The sequence below is a fragment of the Canis lupus genome, chromosome 5 (genome assembly GCF_003254725.2).
Source record: "Canis lupus dingo isolate Sandy chromosome 5, ASM325472v2, whole genome shotgun sequence".
NCBI lineage: Eukaryota > Metazoa > Chordata > Mammalia > Carnivora > Canidae > Canis > Canis lupus.
Window position 1 is genome coordinate 10,715,585 of NC_064247.1, and position 21,660 is coordinate 10,737,244.

The 21,660-nt window shown below is 46.2% G+C and overlaps 1 protein-coding gene across 5 annotated transcripts; it reads left to right on the top strand.

The window, feature by feature from the left end:
• The first annotated feature begins 1,290 nt into the window (after nucleotides 1-1,290).
• ZNF202 (zinc finger protein 202) lies at nucleotides 1,291-17,861 on the top strand. 5 transcript variants are annotated; one of them, XM_049109847.1, is made up of 9 exons: nucleotides 1,306-1,435; nucleotides 2,826-2,945; nucleotides 4,953-9,686; nucleotides 11,158-11,664; nucleotides 12,358-12,568; nucleotides 12,917-13,005; nucleotides 14,124-14,253; nucleotides 14,788-14,907; nucleotides 15,439-17,861. In XM_049109847.1, the coding sequence occupies exons 4-9, from the start codon at nucleotides 11,263-11,265 to the stop codon at nucleotides 16,431-16,433; spliced, it is 1,947 nt and encodes a 648-aa protein (XP_048965804.1). In that variant the 5' UTR covers nucleotides 1,306-1,435; nucleotides 2,826-2,945; nucleotides 4,953-9,686; nucleotides 11,158-11,262; the 3' UTR covers nucleotides 16,434-17,861. The 5 variants fall into 5 exon arrangements, with proteins under 5 accessions (XP_025320935.1, XP_048965804.1, XP_025320938.1 ...); XM_025465153.3 differs by having other exon boundaries at nucleotides 9,457-9,686; XM_025465149.3 differs by lacking the exon at nucleotides 4,953-9,686.
• The last annotated feature ends 3,799 nt before the right edge of the window (nucleotides 17,862-21,660 follow it).

Here is a 21,660-nt window from a genome sequence, read left to right on the forward strand (position 1 = left end):
CATGAACCCACACATATATGCATATGCACACAAATAATATATGGGATCTATGAATGCATATGTATATTGTATGTGCAAGTATAGAAAAGGGCCTGGAAGGTAAATACATCAGAATAAACGTTTGGTGAGAGATGAGGAAGCCAGGAGTAGTAAAAGGTCATTAACTTTATCTGCAGTGTTTGAAATGTTTACAAAAAAACATTTATGCATCATTTATGAACTTAGCATTTAAAAATATTAAATAAAATCTATAATGAGAACATCTGGCACATAGTAGGTCTTCACCAACCATGTATTCCTGTCCCTCCACCAAAAGTAATGAATACTTCAAACACAATAGACTGGTCCCAGCAACGTGTCCCACAAAAATGAAAGGTGTAAGACATAGCTGGGGGGAGAGAAGGCCCTCCCATGGCACACGGACAGCAGTGAGTTCGGGGGCTTGAGGGACAGAGGTGGGGGGCGGGGGGGAGGGGGGGAGCAAAAAGAGAAATAGCTGATACAGGTAGAAATGTCACTGACCAAGACACAACTGAACAAATGAGATGAGAGAAGTCAGTCTTGCGGAAACACAAAGACACACTCCAAGGAAAACAGAAGAGAACAGGATACTCTAAGGGCTCTCTTACTGAGCTTCTACAACATTGCAAGAGTTCACATGCAATATACCCCTTAGCTCTCAGAGCAAGGGAATCATGACACCCGTTTTATTTATTAAAGTATTTATTTATTCATTTATTCATTCATTCATGAGAGACACGGAGCCAGGCAGAGACACAGGCAGAGGGAGAAGCAGGCTCCATGCAGGGAGCCCGATGTGGGACTCGATCCCAGGACCCCGGGATCACGCCCTGCGCCAAAGGCAGATGCTCAACTGACTGAGCCACCCAGGCGCCCTCCAACACCCATTTTAGCCGCTGGACACTGAACTTGGGAGGGGTGGAGGGGAGGAGGGGTGGAGGGGAGGAGGGGTGGAGGGGTTCGCCCGCGGCCGCACAGCCAAAGCCCAACTGCTCTCCTTGCTACCGCGCTTCACGGACAACCAAGAAAAACAAGCAGAGGTACAGATGTCAACAATCAAAGCAAAGATCCGACGCGGAGGAGCGGGCATGTAAATGCAGACACAGGAGGCCCCGAGCCGCAGGAGGGGCGGGCGGAAGCGGCCGGGCCCCAGGCTCCCCGCCCGGGTCCCCGCGGAGCTCGCAGTCCTCCACCCGCGCCGGGCGCACCGAGAGACCAAACCTCCCGGCGCCTAGAAGGGCCCCAGCGCCGCGAGGAGGCGGGGCGAAGCGCAGCTTCCGGTTCCGGGCGCAAAGGCCCCACGTGTTCCGACCCGCCAGGCCCCGCGCGGCTCGGATCCGGCGGCGCTGCTTCGGCCGGGAGTGGGTGGGGGAGAAGCCGGGGCAGGGGAGGAGCCGCCGGAGCTGTCGGAGCCGTGAGTGCTGAGGGGCTGGGCCGGGCCGGGCCGGGCCGGATCGCGCAGAGCCGGGCAGGGCGGGGAAGGGGGGGTGGAGGGGGGGAGGCTGAGACCCCGCCCCCCGGAGCCTCGGGACATCGCGCTGCCGCGGAGCAGGGGCGGCTGCGGGGTGGTGAGGGGCCCGGGGCGTGGCGGTCCCCGGGGCTGCAGCGGCCGGGGCTCGGGCCTCGGGCCTCGGGGACGCGGGGGGCGCTCGGGGCTCTCCTCGGTGCGGCCACCGCCCTCCGCCCCCTCCCGAGGCCTGCGGAGACGCCGCCGGTTCGTCCCTCCCGCGGCTGCCGCGCCTGCCGAACCCCGGCACCGAGAGGGGTGCTCTGGGCCCCTTCACCCCCCCAGCCCTTCCTCACCCCGCCTTCCAGACTGTCGAGGAGCACCCCTCTGCGCCCCGCCCCCCGGCCCCCCCGGCCCCGGCAAGCCCCATCACTTACCATCACCCCCCGCCCCCCAACACACTCCGCCGCGGTCTTACCGCCTCGGACACCGCCTGCCTGGCCTGCGGCTTCTCAGCTGCCCCCGTGACCGACCCCTCGCTTCCCCTGAGGCTACCAGCTTCTGTCTCCACTTGCAGCTCCCTCCCCCGCCCAACCCCTCAACACCCAGTTTTGGCACTTCCCCGACACCACCCGTACCCACCGCGGGAGTGCACGGGCCTCGGCGGCTCGTCTGCTTGGGACCAAAAGTTTGTTAGTTCGTATGCCACGGGTGTGCTTTCTGCCTTCTCTCGGGTGTCAGCCCGATTTTTATTTTCCTGGCCGTCGGAGAGTCTCGTGTCCCAGGCGCCGTGACCTCCGCGCTGCCTCTGCCCGGGTGCCCAGGGCTGACCACCCCGAAGGGCAGGCCCCCAGGCCTAGCCGGGGTTTGGCCGCCTGGGTCCTGGACAGCGTTGCCGCCGCATCCAGGCTCCGGCTTGGGGTGGGGGTGGGGGGGGGGGTGTTGAGGGTTAGAACTGTTGCTTGCTCTCTCCGTGCACACACGGCAGGGGACACCCAGGGACACCCAGGGCAGCCTTCCTCCTCCTCCGGAGCCACGGAAAGCTAGTAGTGGAGCTCCCCCCGCCCCCCCACTCCCCACTCCCCTTCCCTCCTCCCAGCTTCTCTTCCAAGTTGCCCCGCGGGCTTGGTCCAGAAAGCCCCTAAAGAAGGGTGGTGAGAAAGCCATCGGGAGGCATGTCGGTGGGAAGTAGGTGACCACCAAGCAGTTAGGGTTTGTGGCCCTGTGTCTTGGGTAACTTTCTGCTGATACCTTGTAGTCTAAGCGGGTGGGCAGGGTGGGAGGCAGGGAGGGAGGGGATTTTTCCTCTTAGGACCAAATACCTGGGATTCATAATCTTTCCCCCTTTCTCCTCCAGCTGTACCCCTTTTTGCACTCTTTTAAGTACTATATTGCAGTAGACAGTCATTTCAAGGGCACAGCAAGGTTTACTACACGATGTGAGGGACTCTTGGGCATTACAAACTATACAGATGAGGTAAGTTACAGGTTTACATTGTTTTCCAGTTAATTTGGCACAGGCATGAAACAACAGTCCTAGACTCTTTTGACTCTTGCAAACCCTCCTGTAAATTTGGCCAGCCCTGGAAAAGTTGGATGCTTTCTGCTTGAACCTCAGGTTTACTTCCTTTGCCTTAGGTACTGGCTCTCAAACTCGCCCGTGCATCTCGAGCACCTGAAGGGAGAGCTTGTCGAGCAGATTGCTGGGGCCATCCCCAGATTTTCTGATAATAGGCCTGGGCCCGGGCTTGAAAATTTGCACATTTCTGACAAGTCTTTAGGTGCTCGTGCTGCTGGTTTAGGTTTCTCACACAGAGAACCACTGCCTTTGGCCAATCTCCTTCACATAAACAGTGCAGTGGTTTGGGGGATCAAAAGACCTGTGTGTGCACTTCTGTGTTAGAAACTAGTAATATGATCTCGTGTGGATAATTTAACCACGTAGGTCTGAGTTCTTTCGTTTTTAAAGTTAAGAAAGTGTACTTTAAAAAGAAAAAAAAGAACCCTCCAAATGCTAGTGATCTTATGCCAAATGGAAGATGAAATATTGATGAGTTTTTCCCTGGATTTTCTTAATTCTCTCAGTAGGAGCTTCCATTTTGACCATATAGCTTATATCTGTATCTAGTTTTTTACTGCAAATTGATAGTATGCTAAAGTCCCTGCTGTTTCTTAACTGCTTTTTACATTCTTTAAGGTCTGAGCCAGGGCTTTTCTCCTTGTCTTCTCTGCCCAGCACCCTAAATTGTGTGGGATACACAATCAATACTCAGTAGATATTTGTAGAATGAGTAACCCTGTTCTCTCTTCCCTTTGAAGAAGTTCTGTGCCACATTGTCAAGCAGTGTATGGCTATGCCAACTTAATTCCCCCAGTGGATTGGGATAAATGCCAATGCCAAATTCCTAAAACTGACCCTGTGAGTGGTTTATTACCAAAGCCCTGGCACCCACTGATTTTGAATTTTAGTGCATCTGTATCCAAGTTGGAGTAAGAGAAATAGGTAAAATTCAACCCCTATTTACTGAGCACCTTTTCTATCAAGCAACTGACAAAGTTTTAGGCACTCGGAATATAACAATGTATAAAGAGATCCTTGCCATCCTGGGATGACTTCTACTATTTGGACCATGGTTTAATCTGCAGTGGAAACCTGCTACTCTTCTGATTCCTGTGGCCCAGCAGGCATGGGTCCCATCTTTTATCATCTTATCATAAGTGAGGGAGCCTCAGGCAATGCCAGAGGGAAGTCATCTAGATATACAGCAAAGAGTATTTTGACAATAGCAGTTTTATTTTTTTTTTAATTTTTAAAAAAATATTTATTTATTCATGAGAGACAGAGAGAAAGAGAGGCAGAGACACAGGCAGAGGGAGAAGCAGACTCCATGCAGGGAGCCCGACGCTGGACTCCATCCCTAGTCTCCGGGATCACGCCCTGAACCGAAGGCAGCGCTAAACCGCTGAGCCACCCGGGCTGCCCGACAATAGCAGTTTTAAAACTAAAACCATAATATAAGACTCTTGAATTGACTGTTCTGAATTACCCATATTTACTCCTCGGGCCAGGCTCTAGTTACAAGATATATTTTCCCGTTATTTGTCATTAAATAATGGTTCCTCTAACCGTCCATGTGATTGGCATTGACCGTATTTATTGTAGTAATGAATTAGGTACAGCTAGTTTAACTCTGGCTGCAACATGGAAGCTGACACCCTCATCAGGATGGGTATCAGTTTTGATGAGTGCCCTTTTCCCATTTCAGATTAATTTGTGATGTTCTGTTTTAAACCTGTAGATTGACCTGCTTTATTTAAGGCATTAACCACCTCTAGGTAACCGTTAAGGTTAGAAAGCCTAGCTTCGTGTTGGAGGTTAACCAGTATCATCTGGATGGCCAGATACTCAATTCTGGACTCTTAGAATCTGTCTTTGGCTACTAGCCCATCTAAACTCTTGAATAAATCCTTTTCACCATTATAGGCTAATACATTATGGCCCAGGTATTCAATAAAGAAGCCATACATCCTTGTTCCTGTCCAAGTCCCTCTTATCACCATTACAAAGCAAGATGGTTTCTCAAAAGATGGTCCAGCTCTCTGCCTTTAAGTGGAGAATCATTCCCATATCCAAGGTGGTACATCTTGAGGTAGAGCACAGATTGCGTGCCTCCAAAGGCAGAACTGCCAGCAGTCCAACATGGCCTTCTGGGCCTGTGGTCCACACGTATAGAAAAGATTTTCATTAAAAATAAAGTGAATTGCTACTGTTTTTATAGCTTTATTTCACAGTATTTGTATTTATATTTACTCAGTCACGTTTTTATACCCACCTTATACCTTGGTCCTAACCACAAAGACTACAGAATTTCAGGGCAAAAGATACTCATGTCTTAGCTCCCACTGATTTCTTGTACCACCCACTGCCACTATTTATTTGGCCTCCGTTTCTTCCTATCTTCCCCTTCACTCCAACTTACTCTGTTTCTTTGAAACCCATTGTAATAAGCTTTGAGCCACTCCTCCCCTTGTCACCCAGATATTTTATGCTGAAGCTAATGAAGGAACCATGTAAATGGCAAAAATACTTTAGAGAAACAGTTTTTAAATATGGTTTGAAGCATGCTGATCATGATGTGTTAGAAGACCAAAAGTCAGTGAATGCATTCTCTTTCATTTCTCTGGCCTTCTGGGTTAAGTTTTCAAGGGATTTAGTAGCTGTACTAACTGGGCTTGCCCCAGATTGCCTCTTCCCAGGTAGAGAGAGGAGACAGCACTGTGACATTGGTAAGTAGAAGCACTGTTGGTATGGCCTTGGACAAGAGAACCTAGCTCTAAGGTTCCATCCTATCTGTATTCCAAGAGTCTTGTTTAATTTTAGCTGATAAGTCCTTCAAAGCAAGGACTCTTCTTTCACTTTAATACTTTGCTTTTGATATAACAGGAAACAGACCAAGATTTTTCCTGTGCATTTAAATTTTTTTGGAATTACAATGAAATAAAGGACTGTTTGCTTGTTTATTGTTTAAATCTTTCCTTCTTCCCAAAAGGATTTAAAGCAATTTGAAGGAAGAGAACAAAATATATTGAGCATCTACTTACTCTACCAGTCTCTAAGCTGCAGTAATTTTATACATTACTTCATTCACTCCTTAAAACAACCATGGGAGATTCGGAGTATAGCCACATTTTGAAAACGAGACCAAGACTTAGAAAGTGTCACGTAGCCAATAAATCAGGAAATGGATCCAAACCCAAGGTTCCAAAGCCCCAGACCATTATGTGGAAAGCATGGGTAAACATTTGTATACAGGATAATTAACCATAAAAGATCATTTTTCTGGTAGAAGGAATATACTAGATAATCTTTATTTTTTTTAAAAGATTTTATTTATTTATTCATTAGAGACACACAGAGAGACAGAGACACAGGCAGAGGGAGAAGCAGGATCCCTGCAGGGAGCCCAGTGGAGTACTCAATCCCAGAACCCCAGGATCACAACCTGAGCCAAAGGCAGAGGCTCAACCACTGAGCTACCCAGGCGTCCCCAGATCATCTTTCGTTTTAAAGAAGAATACAGCAGGGTGCCTAGGTGGCTCAGTCAGTTAAGTGTTCGACTGTCAATTTCATCTCAGGTCATGATCTCCGGATTATGAGATGGAACACCACATTGGGCTCCATGCTGAGTGTAAAGCCTGCTTAAGAGTCTCTCTGTTCCTCCCCCGTTAGCCCTCACCATTCACTCTCTCTCCCTCTCTAAGAAAAAAATATAACATTAGAACAGGGCAGTTAACAGTTTTTATTAGGTGATTTCTATTCTAGAATAGAAGACTATTTGGAAGGTCTGATTGGCTCCAGAGTACAGACATATCCAGATTTCCAGGTTATGGGCCGGCATTAGGGTAAAAAATATAATGGGAAACAGGAAGGGAAATAGGTATTTGCTAAATGTTATCATTTGAACCTCTCTGGTTACTACTGAAGATTATTTGCCAGTAAATAGATCACTGTCTCTCTATTGTGTAGACACTATATGACCACAAAACTTGTCGTCATTCAGGGTTCAGAAAGCTCTCTGCAAGTAATAAGACTTCAAGGTAGGGAACCAGATATCCTTTCATTGCCTGCAGTTTTCTGTTCTGTCAATGGAATGGAGTTACCGCTTTCACTGGCATGTGACACATTCAGATAAGGAGCAGAGGTAACTGGACCAAAGACTAGAGAAGGCCCTTGTCTTTTCCACATCTCCCCAGTCCTGCTTCATACATCCTAGAAACACACTCAAGAGACTAGGTCATGGAGCTCACCCAGCCCTAGGTTCATGAAGCCTATCTGTAGACCTTGTTTCAGAGCTTTCTGGAACCAAGTCCTATGCCCTTCCTGGCCTGGCTTCAGTCTCTATATAGTCCTCTTCAGTTTTTATCCGTCATTATGGAACCCTTCCAAGACAGACATTGAGGGAAGGTATTAGAATAGCTAGGGCAACAGATTGCAAGGTGAATTTACAGTGTACCATATCCCACAAACTGTAGAATAAAACGATGTCCGTTTTCTCTTTCTAATACACTTGACATTCACGCGGCACATTTTAGTTCATAAGCTCACAGAGTTCATCTAATCCTGTGAGTTAGGAGAGGGCTTTCCCCTTTACAAGGGCTCTTGTGTGTGTTATGGAAGCCTTAGAGCTGCTCCAGTTACTTAAGGATGTGGGGCTGGGACCCACATCTTTGGATACCTAATCCAGTGTTCTGTCCATGGGCACCACCTGCCTCCCATTCCTTCCCATCTCTAGCCCCACTGGGGACTCCTCTTCTGCCCTCCATCTCACTATTGCTGATCTATTTGCCATCATCTCTTCCTAAGCTGCCAAAGTAAGTCCATAACAAGCAATGGAAACCTCAATTCATGATTTCTGAAGATGATTTAGAAATGGCAGGTTCATTTTTCTTTAGAGAGCAAAGCCCCATGAGAGCAGAAATGCTTTCATGAGAGCAGAAATGCTTCTGTCAATGCAGAACTTTTATAGACTCCATAGTAGATAATCTCTGGTAGCCAGTGCTATGTGTAAACAAGGAGAGCTTCTAGTCTGCTTCCCTGGGCATGGGTTCTCAGACTTTGAAGATAATTGAGATCCCTTCATTAAGCCAAAAGACTTACTGATTCCATCTTCTCTCAGGACTCCCCCCCCCCCCCACCAAAAAAAAAGTCTCACTGAAGGTGGACATAAAATGTTAAAAACTACAAACCGTGTAGAAAACAGACCATCATGAGGTAGAGACAGCAGATTCAATAGGTAGGGAAATTACCAAATAAAGATCTAGAAAATTAGAGAACTCTTTAAAGCAGACTATGAAAGAATGTAGTGGATATTTGAGGGTCCTGGAAGGAAGAGAAATAAGAGCATAAATGAATGAAGAGCCATTTGAGATAGAGATGATAAGATCAATAATAGGGTCATTGAAATTACAGTCAGTTTGATGGACAGCATCACATTAGACCCAGCTCTTAAGGGTGGATTGTTAACCTTGAATGTGCATCTTAGACTTGTAATGAAGCCCAAAAAGACAGAAAAACGAAGAATCCCTCAGGTTGAATGTAGAGAGTGCTCTAGAGAAGGCAGGACCCGGAAGAGCAGGGGTGAAACTTGAACCAAGTCATTCATTCAACATGCAAGTGCCTGTTAAAGGCTGGTGTGGTATAGGGGATGGTCCTGTTCTCAAAGGGTCCTGTTACTACCTTTCAGTGGTTCATAATGACTCAACAAGGGGAATAGCAGTAGAGATGGATGAATTTGAAAGACACTTGGAGGAATTAACAAGACCCGTGAATTTAAAAAGAAGTAGAAACAGTGGAGGGAAAGGTGGGCTCTTCCCTGATAAAAAGCAGGAAGAAAATTTTAAAGTGGAGGTTTATTATTTTAAATTCACTTAGTAGGCACTTTATTATATGTGGTGGAGATTGATCGAAAACCTAACTTGAAGCCCCTAACTTTAAGGAGTTTCTCAGGAATGAGAAACTGTGGATCTGTGGTATCACAGTATCAATACCGCAGATATTATGAGAGAGGCGTGCCCAGGTTGCTGTAGAAGTGATTCTACGTTGATTTCTAACCATTTTATGGGTAGGGGGAATGGAATCAAAACATCTGAGAGACCTGAAGTCAGAGCTGCCTTATAAGTAAAGTTTCACCTAATGAAGGGTAAAGAATCAGAAAGAACAACATGCTGTAAAGCAAAAGGGCATAGGGCTTGTATGTTCTTCCCATGCACACACACTGTGTGTCTGTGTGTGTGTTTGTTTGAAAGGGTTGAAGAGAAGGTGAAAGGAGTAACAAGATGAAAGTCGGCCTAATATACAATACGTAAGAGTTTGCTTTTCACTTCTAAGACAAGGAGGAACGGTTGAAGATCTTAAATAGGTGAGGGACATGATTCCATTTGCCCAGAGTGCTGGTCACTCTTGTGATACTGTCATTGGTAACTTGCAGGGAACAAACCTGGAGGCAGGTAGCTCACGATTGGAGGCGGTTGGAGTAATCCCGACAAGAACTGATAAGGACCTACAGTGTAAATCATGGGAGTGAAGAAGAGGGGACATGTTAAGAAATGGAACACACCATGCGGCATTGGAGGTTGGGGGGTGTGAATGTTGCATTTAAAAGGAACAGCCTTCCTACAGGCATGGTGACGTGAAAAGACACCCCCTTTTGGTTGGAAGGTCAGCAACGTACCCCTTCTAGCTCGTTGATAACACAGCAAAGGGTGGGATATGGGGCTTGAAAAATCATCTGAGGGGCGATTGTGAAGCGGTTCATGTACCATGCCAAGGATTTTATAGCTGATCTTATTACTAACAGAGTATTTTTAAATGTTGAATGGTGCAGTTGTGACTGTAATTTAGATAATATTTAACATTGGGTTGCCATTGCTCTTCTAAGCACAGTACTGATAGTGACATGTTTAATCCTCATAGTCATGCTATTACATGGATACTGTTCTTACCTCCAAGCCATAAATGGGCAAACAGGCAAGGGGGCATAGAAATTTAACTATGGCTTCACATCTATGAAATAGCACAGCCCAAAATTAAACCCTGGCAGTCTGACACCAGGACACTCACTCCTGCCTTACACAGCCTGGCTGCTTCTCATCACACACATCAGAAACACACCTAGCATTTCTAAAGACACAGTTGCCTCCGTTGACCAAATCCCAAGGATCCAGAAAAGTGTTGAATGATAGTTATTTTGCAAAAACCCCACCATAATTATGCTGCCTTTCACTCATGGTTGAGTCCTGCAGGGACCCCAGTTAGGAAGTTATGGCAGTAGCCCAGGCAAGAGCTGAGGGCCCAAACTAAAGCAGTCTGTGGCAAAGGAGGAGGAAACAGATTTAGAGGCTTAAGAGGTAGAATTGGTTTAATGAGCTGTAAGCAATGGGGAAGAATCAGTCCAAAGATTACAGAGTTGAGTGTTTACTTAGCAAATGATCTCAGCCAAGACAGGATCCCAGGAAGAGGGGTGGATTTGGGAGTCAGCATCCTGAATTCAATTTTGAACACTTGGGTTTGAAGATCTGGAGGTCTTCCCTTTAAGATGTCTTAATGAGCAGGAGATTGCTTTTGGGGGCGCCTGTGTACCAGCAACTGTGTAAGGGGCTTTCCTCACTCTTACCTCGTACAAGCTCCCCCTCAAATCTCTGAGAGTTCCCATTTTACAGAAGAGTTAAATTGAGTGTGGTTCAATTTGAAATGAACTTTCATAAAGGCTTCCCCATCTGTTTCAGCCTGACTGATGTGTGTCTTCTCAGAACACACATCCTGCTGTGTATGTAAACACGTGTGTGACACAGATGGTGGTCAGTACCACGTGTTCCAGCAGGCGATGAGTGGTGTCCTTTGTCCTCGCCATTTTCCTTGCAGATTGACAGTGTTCATAAAGTAGAGATGCAGTTTATTTCTGTTTCTCTAGGGGGTATGAACCCAGCCTAGGAAACCTCATCCAGGATGAGGCCTAGATCATCATATTTCAACCAAATTTATTTATAGCTGATGGTTGCGGAGATCAGGAGCAGGGGATTTAATAATGTGAGGAAGTGTTACGTGTATGGGGTTAGGAGGACTCAGAACTGTCATCCCTGTGCATAACCTCCTGCTTATACTGTTGTTTGTCTCTACTTCTCTGCCCCAGGTCCCTTGGGAGAAACTCCTTGAGGTGCCCAGGCTGAGACTGGGGGGTAATGACAGTGTGAGTTCTAGATGGTGTGAGACCCCTCCCCCCGCCCAGAGCCAAACAATGGCTACAGCCTTGGAACCAGAGGACCAGGATCTTTGGGAAGAAGAGGGAATTCTGATGGTGAAATTGGAAGATGATTTCACCTGTAGGCCAGAGTCTGTCTTACAGAGAGATGACCCTGTGCTTGAGACCTCACACCAGAACTTCCGGCGTTTTCGCTACCAGGAAGCATCAAGCCCCCGAGAAGCTCTCATTCGACTGCGAGAACTTTGTCATCAGTGGCTGAGGCCAGAAAGACGGACAAAGGAGCAGATCCTAGAGCTGCTTGTGCTGGAACAATTCCTTACTGTCTTGCCTGGAGAACTGCAGAGCTGGGTGCGGGGCCAACGGCCAGAGAGTGGCGAGGAGGCAGTGACGCTGGTGGAGGGTTTGCAGAAACAACCCAGGAGACCAAGGCGGTGGGTGAGGAGGGGGAGTCCTGATCTGTGTGACGTGGAGGGGGACTATTTGCTGGAAGGATGGATTTGGGGGTAGAGCATACAGAGTCCCCATCATTTACCCTTTAAAACTAAGTGGCTCTGCTCTTGGGTTGCCCCTAGATCCATTAGGGGCAGGGATGTGTGTGTGTGTGTGTCTGTGTGTGTGAGTGAGTGAGTGTGACTTTCTGGTTTTTTAAACACCTGCCAAGGACCATCTTAGGGCCCTTAGCACTCCAGGGTCATATGGCTTTGGTTTTCCTTTCTTTGGCTATCGAACCTCCAGTTCCTGGGGAGGCCAATTTTGTGACTTCCTCAAAGGTTCTAGACTCTTGGGCACAAATCCCCCTCCCAGGACAATATGACAGGGAAGCAAACCACAAGGAGAGCTACAGGTGGGAGAGGTGGACATGGGAGGGACCGGTATCTCAGAGCCATGGGTGATAGGAGTAGGCTGAGGGGAGTGAGGAAGCCGTGAAGCATCTAAACGTCCCTGCCTTGTCCTAATGAGGATAACCATCAACAATTCTTGCATGCCTCCATGGAACCAGAGACTCCCATCCTCTCCTGGGATCCTCTGAGAGTGTTTCTGTTGGTAGCTTTCCCTAAAATAAGCCCTGTTGTCAACTGAGACTTTCCTCTTGACTCCATGCTGACTGGAAATTGGAATTATTCCCAGGTGACTGTCCATGTTCATGGCCAGGAGGTCCTGTCGGAGGAGACCATACATCCAGGAGCAGACCCCGAGTCACCTTGCGAGCTGCAGAACCCTGTGCATACCTTGCCTCCTGAGGCGTCCCGTGAGGAGACCATCCAGAGCCCAGATCTGAGGCCACCAGAAGAGCAGAGCCTATGCCATGAATTGGAGTTCCAGCCCCTGCGGGAGAGCGGTGGGAAGCCTCAACAGAAAGGGGGCAAAGTGGCAGGCAGAGTGTGGGAATGGGGATGTTTCCCGCCTATGAAGGAGGCTAGGTGGAGCAGAGTGGGAATAAATCATAGAATTCAGGGTGTTGAGACAATAGTAGCTAGAGTTCCCCCAGAAACTGGGCCAAGGTCAAGGAGCCAACCAATCCTTGGGTGTCCTCTTGGCATTTCAGTAGAGTTCCAGATGGTGACATTGGGATGACTTGAGCTGCCCTTAGACCAGTTTCTTGATTCCTACCAAAGAGGATGGGAGCTGTTTGCCAGTTACAGGGGTGCGCTGCACATCACTCATCTCTGCCGCCTTTTCTTCGTAGAGGTTCCAGTGTCCCAGGACCCAGACCTTCCTGAAGAGAGGAATGCCGGAAACCCAGAGATGGTTGCCCTTCTTACAGCTCTTTCACAGGTGTGCTCTAGTTTCTGTCCATGTCTGTGCCACAGAGAATTCGAAGAACCACCAGGCATTAGCTGTACACTGAACAGGTCGGATAGGACACATATTTCTACTCTGCTTTTGCCAACTTAGGTTCTCAGTTCTAGACGTGTCTGCATCCAATGGGAGGAATTACAACAGTCTCAGTTGGATCTGCAGGCTCCGGAGCCTCTATTTGCCCCAGAGAAGGAAAACGAACAAAATGGGATTCTTTTATTTATATGTTTATTTTTATTTATTCATGAGAGAGACAGAGGCAGAGACATAAGCAGAAGGAGAAGCAGGCTCCCTGCGGGGAGCCCGATGTGGCACTCGATTTCAGGGACCAGGGATCACGACCTGAGCCAAAGGCAGACGCTCAACTGCTGAGCCACGCAGTTGCCCAAAGGGGTTCTTCTACGGGGTTCTTCTACCACACTGCACTACAACCCAGAAGTTGCCGAATGAGGGCTTGTTTTTGTTTTATGGTAGTGAACTTGATAGTCATTTGGAAGAATGGCTGTCTGCTGCAGAAATGACTTCTGGAACTGTGTGGTGTCCACTGGCAGGGACTGCACTCAGGCCTTGCCACGTAGGAAGCTCTCACCATGGTCAGGGCCCCAACACTAAACTGAGACTGGAGAGGAAAGGAATAGAACACATCTGTGGTTTTGGGTTATAGTCTCGCTATGGCAGAAGGGCCTGTGTGTGCTGTGCCGACCGTGTAGGTGACGGGGGTGGCTGGAGGTCAGTTAGGGAGAGCTCTCCAGAAAAGGTGAATTTTTGCACAAATGTAGGTGGCATCAAAGCATCAAATAGGGAGTTAATGAGGACTTTTAAGACTTTTCTTATATATTTTAACCAATATGCTCAAGAAGAAGAGCAGAGGCTGGCCCTGAGAGAAAGCAGTGGAACTGAGAGGTCCAGAGGAGGAAGTTGGAAATGGAAAAGTAGGAAGTCGGGGAGCAGTAGCCAAGGGTGCAGCAGGTTTCCCAAAAGGCCCCCAGGGTCCTGTGTGTGCTCCTTTTGTCTTCTGGAGTAACCTTCATTCCATGAATGAACTAGGAGCTTCAGGAAGCATCCTGTTACAACTGAAGTCTGTGTCGTTTCAGGGATTGGTAACTTTCAAGGACGTGGCTGTGTGCTTCTCCCAGGACCAGTGGAGCGATCTGGATCCAGCACAGAAAGAGTTCTATGGAGAATATGTCTTGGAAGAAGACTGTGGAATTGTGGTCTCTTTGTGTAAGGAATTTCAAGTGTTTCTAGAGTGTTCTGAGCCCAGAGGTCTTTCTCCTATTGGAAATTGTGGGAGTCTTAGACCTTAGACTGTATGCACCACGCTTCTCTTATGCCTGCCCCACCAGTGAGATTGAAGGATTAGCTAAGGAAGACAATATCTTTCCAAGTTAAAGGGAAGAGATGCCTAGAAAGTGGTTGGAAACTTCTAATAAAGTGAAGTTATGTTACAGCTTTAGTGTATTTGAGGTAGCATGTGAGTTTTGAAACAAGCAATAGAGGTTGAGAGGTTGAGGATGATCTGCTTGCTTGAATATGGGAAAAGAGGGAGTATTAGCAGTCCTTGATTATTGAGTTGCAGACGAAGGGCAAGAAATATGCAGGATTTGGTGAGAGGTGCTCAAGCTAAAAAGACCAGATTTGATCCACTGACCAGGCTGTCCATTTGTTCTATACAGTCTACCCGACAGCAAAGATCTGCTCTTAACTCAGGGAATTGCTGAACCAATCATAATGTCCCGCTTTCCCTCTCTTGAGCAGCATTTCCAATCCCCAGACTAGATGAGATCTCCCACGTTAGAGAGGAAGAGCCTTTGGTCCCAGATATCCCAGAGCCTCAAGAGCCTCAAGAGCCCGAAATCCTGAGTTTTACCTACACAGGTGAGGAATACAAAAGGCATCTTCCCCCGCAGAGCTGGCACTTCCCCTCTCCCTCTGGGGTGCCCCTCTTCATCGGTTCTTCTAACCTGTTGGCCATTACCCCTGTCTCCCTCTGAATGCCAGATTCTTCTGTCCTCATCCTCCTCTTTCCCCTCCCATCGTTCTTGTGAGGGACATGTCATGCAAAATGGTGAGAGAAGATAAACGGGAACTTGGGAACGCAGCTGTAGTCATCTACTAAGCAGGTCACCTAAACTCTTGGTCCTCAGTGTCCACATTTGTGAAATGAGGATAACAGTCCTTGTCCACCCTGAGGCTTGTCAACAGCATGAGATAACATATAAGAAAGTGCCTGGCACATAATAGAATTCAGTTGACTGGTTATTTCCTTCTTTCCCAGCCTCTACAGTTATGAAACATGGGCTTCTCTCTATGTGGTCTTGCCTTTCCAAGACTGTTTAAAAATCCCACCGTTGTGTGGAAGGCATCATCATCTCTATAATTTCTCCTGTTCTCTCATCCTCTCTATAGGAGATAGGAGTGAAGATGAAGAAGAATATCTTGAGCAGGAGGATCTAAGTTTGGAGGATCTACACAGATCAATTTTGGGAGATCCAGAAATTCACCAGACTCCAGACTGGGAAATAGTCTTTGAGGATGATCCAAATAGACTTAACGAAAGAAGATTTGGTACCAATATTTCTCAAGTTAATAGTTTATCTAATCTTCAAGAAACCATGCCTATCCACCCCCTGTTAGGGAGACACCATGACTGTCCTGTATGTGGGAAAAGTTTCACTTGTAACTCACACCTTGTTAGACACCTGAGAACTCACACAGGAGAGAAACCCTATAAATGTATGGAGTGTGGAAAAAGTTACACGCGGAGCTCACATCTTGCCAGGCACCAGAAGGTTCACAAAATGAGCACTCCTTATAAATTTCCCCTAAACCGGAAGAATTTGGACAAGACCTCCCCTCTGGCTCAGGCTGAGAGAACTCCACCGGTTGAGAAACCCTATAGATGTGACGATTGTGGAAAAAACTTCCGCTGGACCTCAGACCTCGTCCGGCATCAGAGGACACACACAGGAGAAAAACCCTTCTTCTGTACTATTTGTGGCAAAAGCTTCAGCCAGAAATCTGTGCTGACAACACACCAAAGAATCCACCTTGGAGGCAAACCCTACCTGTGTGGAGAGTGTGGAGAGGACTTCAGTGACCACAGGCGTTACCTGGCACACCGGAAGACACACGCGGCTGAGGAGCTATATCTCTGTAGTGAGTGCGGGCGTTGCTTCAACCACAGTGCCGCGTTTGCCAAGCACCTAAGAGGACACGCCTCAGTGAGGCCCTGCCGGTGCAATGAATGTGGGAAAAGTTTCAGTCGGAGGGACCACCTTGTCAGGCATCAAAGAACCCACACTGGCGAGAAACCATTCACATGCCCTACCTGTGGAAAAAGTTTCAGCAGGGGCTATCACTTAATCAGGCATCAGAGGACCCATTCAGAAAAGACCTCCTAGCTAGGTCCCCATGTTCTGCATTCAGCCCTCACAGGGAAGGCGAGGAGAAGCCCTCTTGTCAGCTCGGGAAGACCTTTTCCGGGGAGTCTCCCTGACTTGCCCAGATCTACATCACCTCTTCCCACAGCTAAATAAAATCCCCCAGGCAGAACCTCTCAGCCTACTACACCTCAAGGAGATTTTTTTTTTTTTCCCCCAAAGTACAACCTGGGTGGAGGCTCTTCCTTGACTGGAGTGCTCCTGCCTCTAACTCATGGGTATGAAGTAGGAGATTTAAAAGACTTCCGAGGTTGTGGTTATTATATTTTCCCCAAAGTAGGCTGTTGCATATCCTAAAGACTGCTCCACAGCCTCAAGTATAAAGTCGCCCAGGGACAGCCCTTTAGGTTTGGTAAGGGACCGGCTTCTAGGATCCTGTCCTTACTGGGCTCAAATCTTAAAGCACACAGCCCTGAACTCCAGGCAGGAGATTTGTACCTGATGGCTCTGCCACACACTCAACGGGATAACTCTACAAATCTCTCTCACTGGTCCACTTCTTCACCATGCACTTTCCTTCAGTCCTGGGGAGAGATGGGAGAAGTGTCTGATGGGGGGAAAACCTCGAGGCTGTTTCATATGGACCTTGTCAGGCTGCTCCCTTCCCCATTGCCAAAATACCAGGTGCCAGGCCCTGCTAGGAAGGAGGACCTAGTCAGAAGCTCCTCTTCATGCAGGGTGTTTTCCTATTAGAATATCATGCCCACCCTTCCTACTGTTTTACCACCTCTTGGTTTTGCCCCCAGCACTTCTACTACAAGTGAGGTGTAACAGCTGGGTGCTGGGGGATTCAGTAAAGCATAATGAAATCATAAAATATCTACATTCCCACATGTGTACAAGCCTGCCCATCCTGCCCTCTTCGCGTGGGTTTGTGAAGGGATTTGGAACAGTGTCAGCTCACGTAGGTACTAAAATAATTACAGAATCATGAATGACCGGGTCACTTCATTTACATGAAGAAACCAAGAAGACCTGAGACCAAATTATGGAAAAAAAATTTTTTTAAGCTATTGCTGCTGGCTAAGGCCATCAAGACTATACTGACACCCAGCCCCGATCATCCCTGCCTTGGTCCTCTGATATCAGGGAAAATTATGAACCCCAGCACTGGGACCCTGAAGAATTTACCAGGAGTAAATGGCTTTCATGTATTTGCGTTGTTTGCTTTTTCTTATGTGATTTCATTTTTATGTAATTAAGAACTAAATAGTAGTATCTCATGGCCTGATAGTAGGATCTCTGTTGCCTGATAAAGGTTCCTTGGAGATGAGGCTGAATAATTAAGAACCTCACCTGCTCTGCTTGTGGGAGTGGCAAGGACTGGATGAGCATCCTCCATAAATGGAGCACAGGGTATGGGATTAAAGCATGAGAAGGGAGATTGTCTTCTGTGCCTGGTTTCTTCAGCTGTTTCTCAATCCATTATGTGCCAGTGTGTACAGAGAAAATGGGTAGGATAACAAGACCCCAACCCTAACAGCTCCACGAGGCAATTCTCCACGATACTCCAGTTGGCCAGATTAGCTTTAATACTAGTCAGCCATTGTCCTGGAAATAGACACAGAATAAATGAAAATAACACCAGCAGCCACATTCCTGGTTTCTAGGACTTTTACATCTTATCTGTTCACTTTCCAAGGTTTCAGGTTCCGGATGGTTCTAAACATCATACATACAAAGAGACCAGGGAGTACAGAGTAGTTTTCCATGAGGATGGGGGAGGCATGGCATGGCCAGCAGAGCCAAAGGTGGAATCATGGCATGACGAGGTAAGATCTGTGCCTGTGGTTTGCAGAAGACCCTCCTAATGTGCAGACATTTCTGAAGTCTAGATCCAAGATCCAAGGTCTGAGCACAATTCATGCTGGGTGTGAAAGATAGCCTCAAGAGATCATTTTTCTTGTACCAGTTATAGGAGCTGATAACATTCTGGAGGTAAAAGAACAGTGACTATTCTAAGATTTTATTTATTTATGAGACACACAGGCAGAGGAAGAAGCAGGCTCTCTGCAGGGAGCCTGATGCAGAACTCAATCCCAGGACCTAGCATCAGCCTGAGCCAAAGGTAGACTCAACCACTGAGCCACCCAGGTGCCCCAAACAGTGACTTTATTCACTGATTTACCTGTGTTACTGCAATAAGTGAGAGACTGTAAAGAGCATTCTATGTGAGGGAAAGTTTGAGAGACTGGTCCAATTTGTTGGAAAGTCACAGTTGTTATATTGCTAGTTCCTCTACAAAGTGTCATATGCTGACACTAAATCCCTGCTTCCTTGTAAAATGCCATATTTTCTGAGGCTCATGGAGGGGCATGCTGTCTCCTAAACCTGAGCATGAGCCAAACCGCAGATTGCAGCAGAAGGGCCCATGCAAGAACCTGCAGGGAGCAAGAGGGTTGAAGAGCTGAAGAGGCACAAGTGCTGGTCCACCCATTACCCTTAAGGGATCCCCACTAGAATTTTGTAACCGTTGAATACTCATGTTCTCGAGTACCATACTAAAAGTTTCTGGAGAATAAAGAGGCAGGATTTTAAAGATAATATTTGGAGGAAGCAATAAAGTAATCAACAACTCAAGAAAATTGAGTGCTGGAAATGATGAAATCACATGCTAATAAAGTTATGAAATCAAAATGGTAATATTTGAGATTTGGCCATTAGTTTAGGAATAACCAAGGAATATTCAGCCTCTTCTCCATCCCACGTAACCCAAGAGAAAGAAATAAGTGGAAAAAAGTCAAGGCAAAATATATTTTTATTATCTGGAATTTAGGCCTCAAAGTCTAGAGCAGAATTTAGTGAACTCCAATGAACGCCCATGGAGAGTTTTATTTAGTGGGTTAACATCAAAGTGCTAGAACCAAAGCAAGCTAAAAAATGCCTCTTTCTCCAGAGCCACCTCAACCGAAGGATCTAATAAAACATGCCTTCTTTACAGCGAGCAGCAAAATGGTGAACAAGAAAATGCCGCCACTGAGTTCTGCAAAGTTGGCAGAAACCATTTGCTCCAATCTTCTCATCTCAGACCATCAACCTCCAGATGGCCCATTTGCATGAGGAAAATAAGCTAATATGCACACCTTCCTAAGCCATTTTGATTTCACCAAGCTCCCAGGAAGGACAGCAACCCAGATGAGAGTTAATCTGACCCTATGATGGTTTTATAGAATAAAGGCTGTACTGAGAAATAGTGAATTATTATGTGCTGTGCACATTAATAATGTAGTTTTCCATAGTGGTATTTTTTAGTTAGTTTTACCTTTAACATCTCCCTTGGCTGACCAAAGTATTTTGTCCAGCCACAATAACTTCTCCTGACAGAAATACACATATAATTTTTTTTCTGTCTCCTTAAATTTCTAGTGATGTTAGCCACCTGAGCTGTTAATATGATTTGTGGGAGAGGAACAGACTAAAAGCTGAAAAATGGGTGCCCTACCTATGTACTCACTAATCTTTGTTTTGGCAGAATTAAATATTCCCAAACTTGAGCATGTCTCCTTGTAGGTGGAATAATGGGATTCCTTCTTGAGGAAGCCATGAGAAGCAGACAAGGAGTTTTGATCTCTCTTTAGATATCAATTGTTGTAAATTATCCTAATAACAAGAAGAAACAGAATTCTTGTCAGGGCAGCAAAAGTAAGGATATCCTATAATGAACAGTTCCTGTTCTAACTATATGTGTATGCTCATGAAAGTTTCTGATAAAAAGGAAGAAGGAGGGATGCAATATGATTTTTTTTAAAGAGCATAGACTTGGGGATCCTTGGGTGGCTCAGCGGTTTAGTGCCTGCCTTTGGCCCAGGGCGTGATCCTGGGGTCCCGGGATCGAGTCCCACGTCAGGCTCCCAGCATGGAGCCTACTTCTTCCTCCTCCTGTGTCTCTGCCTCTCTCTCTCTCTCTATGTCTATCATAAATAAATAAATAAATAAATAAATAAATAATAAATAAATAAATAATCTTTAAAAAAAATGCATAGACTAGACTATTTGGTAATCTGTAAGGATTGGGGCTCTAAAGTGAAAACTGGGTGCTAAAAAACAGAACTTATATAAAGACTTCCAGAAGCAGAAGTAATAGGTAGCCAGAGCAAGAAGACCCAATCCTCTGTAAAGGTGTATGAAAAAAAAAAAAAAAAAAATCTTTAAATACAGTATAAATCTCAGTAATGATCCGTGCAGAATATGACAAGGCTTCAAAAGACCATTTGTACAGGAAGATAACTGAAACTATAAATTTCCAGGATTTCCTGTAAGACTACTGCTCTGTGCTCTTTTATCTGTGGTTCCTCCATTAGTGGTACATCTTATGATCCCTTGGAAGAGTCCAAGAGACTATCAAGGGATGATCTCAGGAAGAGGACTACAGCAACTGTTTGGTGCTTTGGTTCATCTGCTGAATCTCTGCAAAAGGTCTACTGAAAAGAAATTTAAGGCTGAAGATCTGGGGAGCAGTTGGAAATAAGAACCCAAACAGTGATGAGTTAACTGTGAGCCAGGAAACATCAATACAACAGTGGGAAACTGGATCCAGAAACAAAGGGAAAAAAATCTGTGCTTCTTCACCTCTGAGGAGGTATTCTGAAAGGCCCTCTTCTATGATGAAACTATATTTTGTATAAACTACTAAAGTAGAGAACAGAAATAACATGTAAATTGGGGTAGGGTTGCCAGAATTTTAGTGTGTTAGCATTCGTGAATTGTTCAGAACAAAAGCTTTAAGATATTGATTAACTTTGGATATTAAATATGCACTATTATTACATTAAATTATTAAATTAAGTATGCACTGTGCAGTATCAAGGATACTTATTACAAGAAATGGAGTAATATTCTAAATAGTGGAGGGAAAATTGGAAATAATTTAAAGACAAAAGCAGGAAAGTGACTCATATTGTCCAAAGAAAGGCAAAAAATAAACATCTAACACTAAGAAATATTGAACTAACAGTTGCAGAAAGCCCAAATATGTGAAGAAAACAGACAAAATATTGATTAAATAAAAGAGATTATTAAGGTGGGCTCAAAAGTCAATTAGAGCAATAGGCTATATATCAGAGATACACAAAAATATAAGAATAATGAACAGTTGGGGCACCTGCATGGCTCACTTGGTTAGGCATCTGCCTTTGGCTCAGGTCATGATCCCAGAGTCCCAAGATCAAGGCCTGTGTCAGCCCACTCT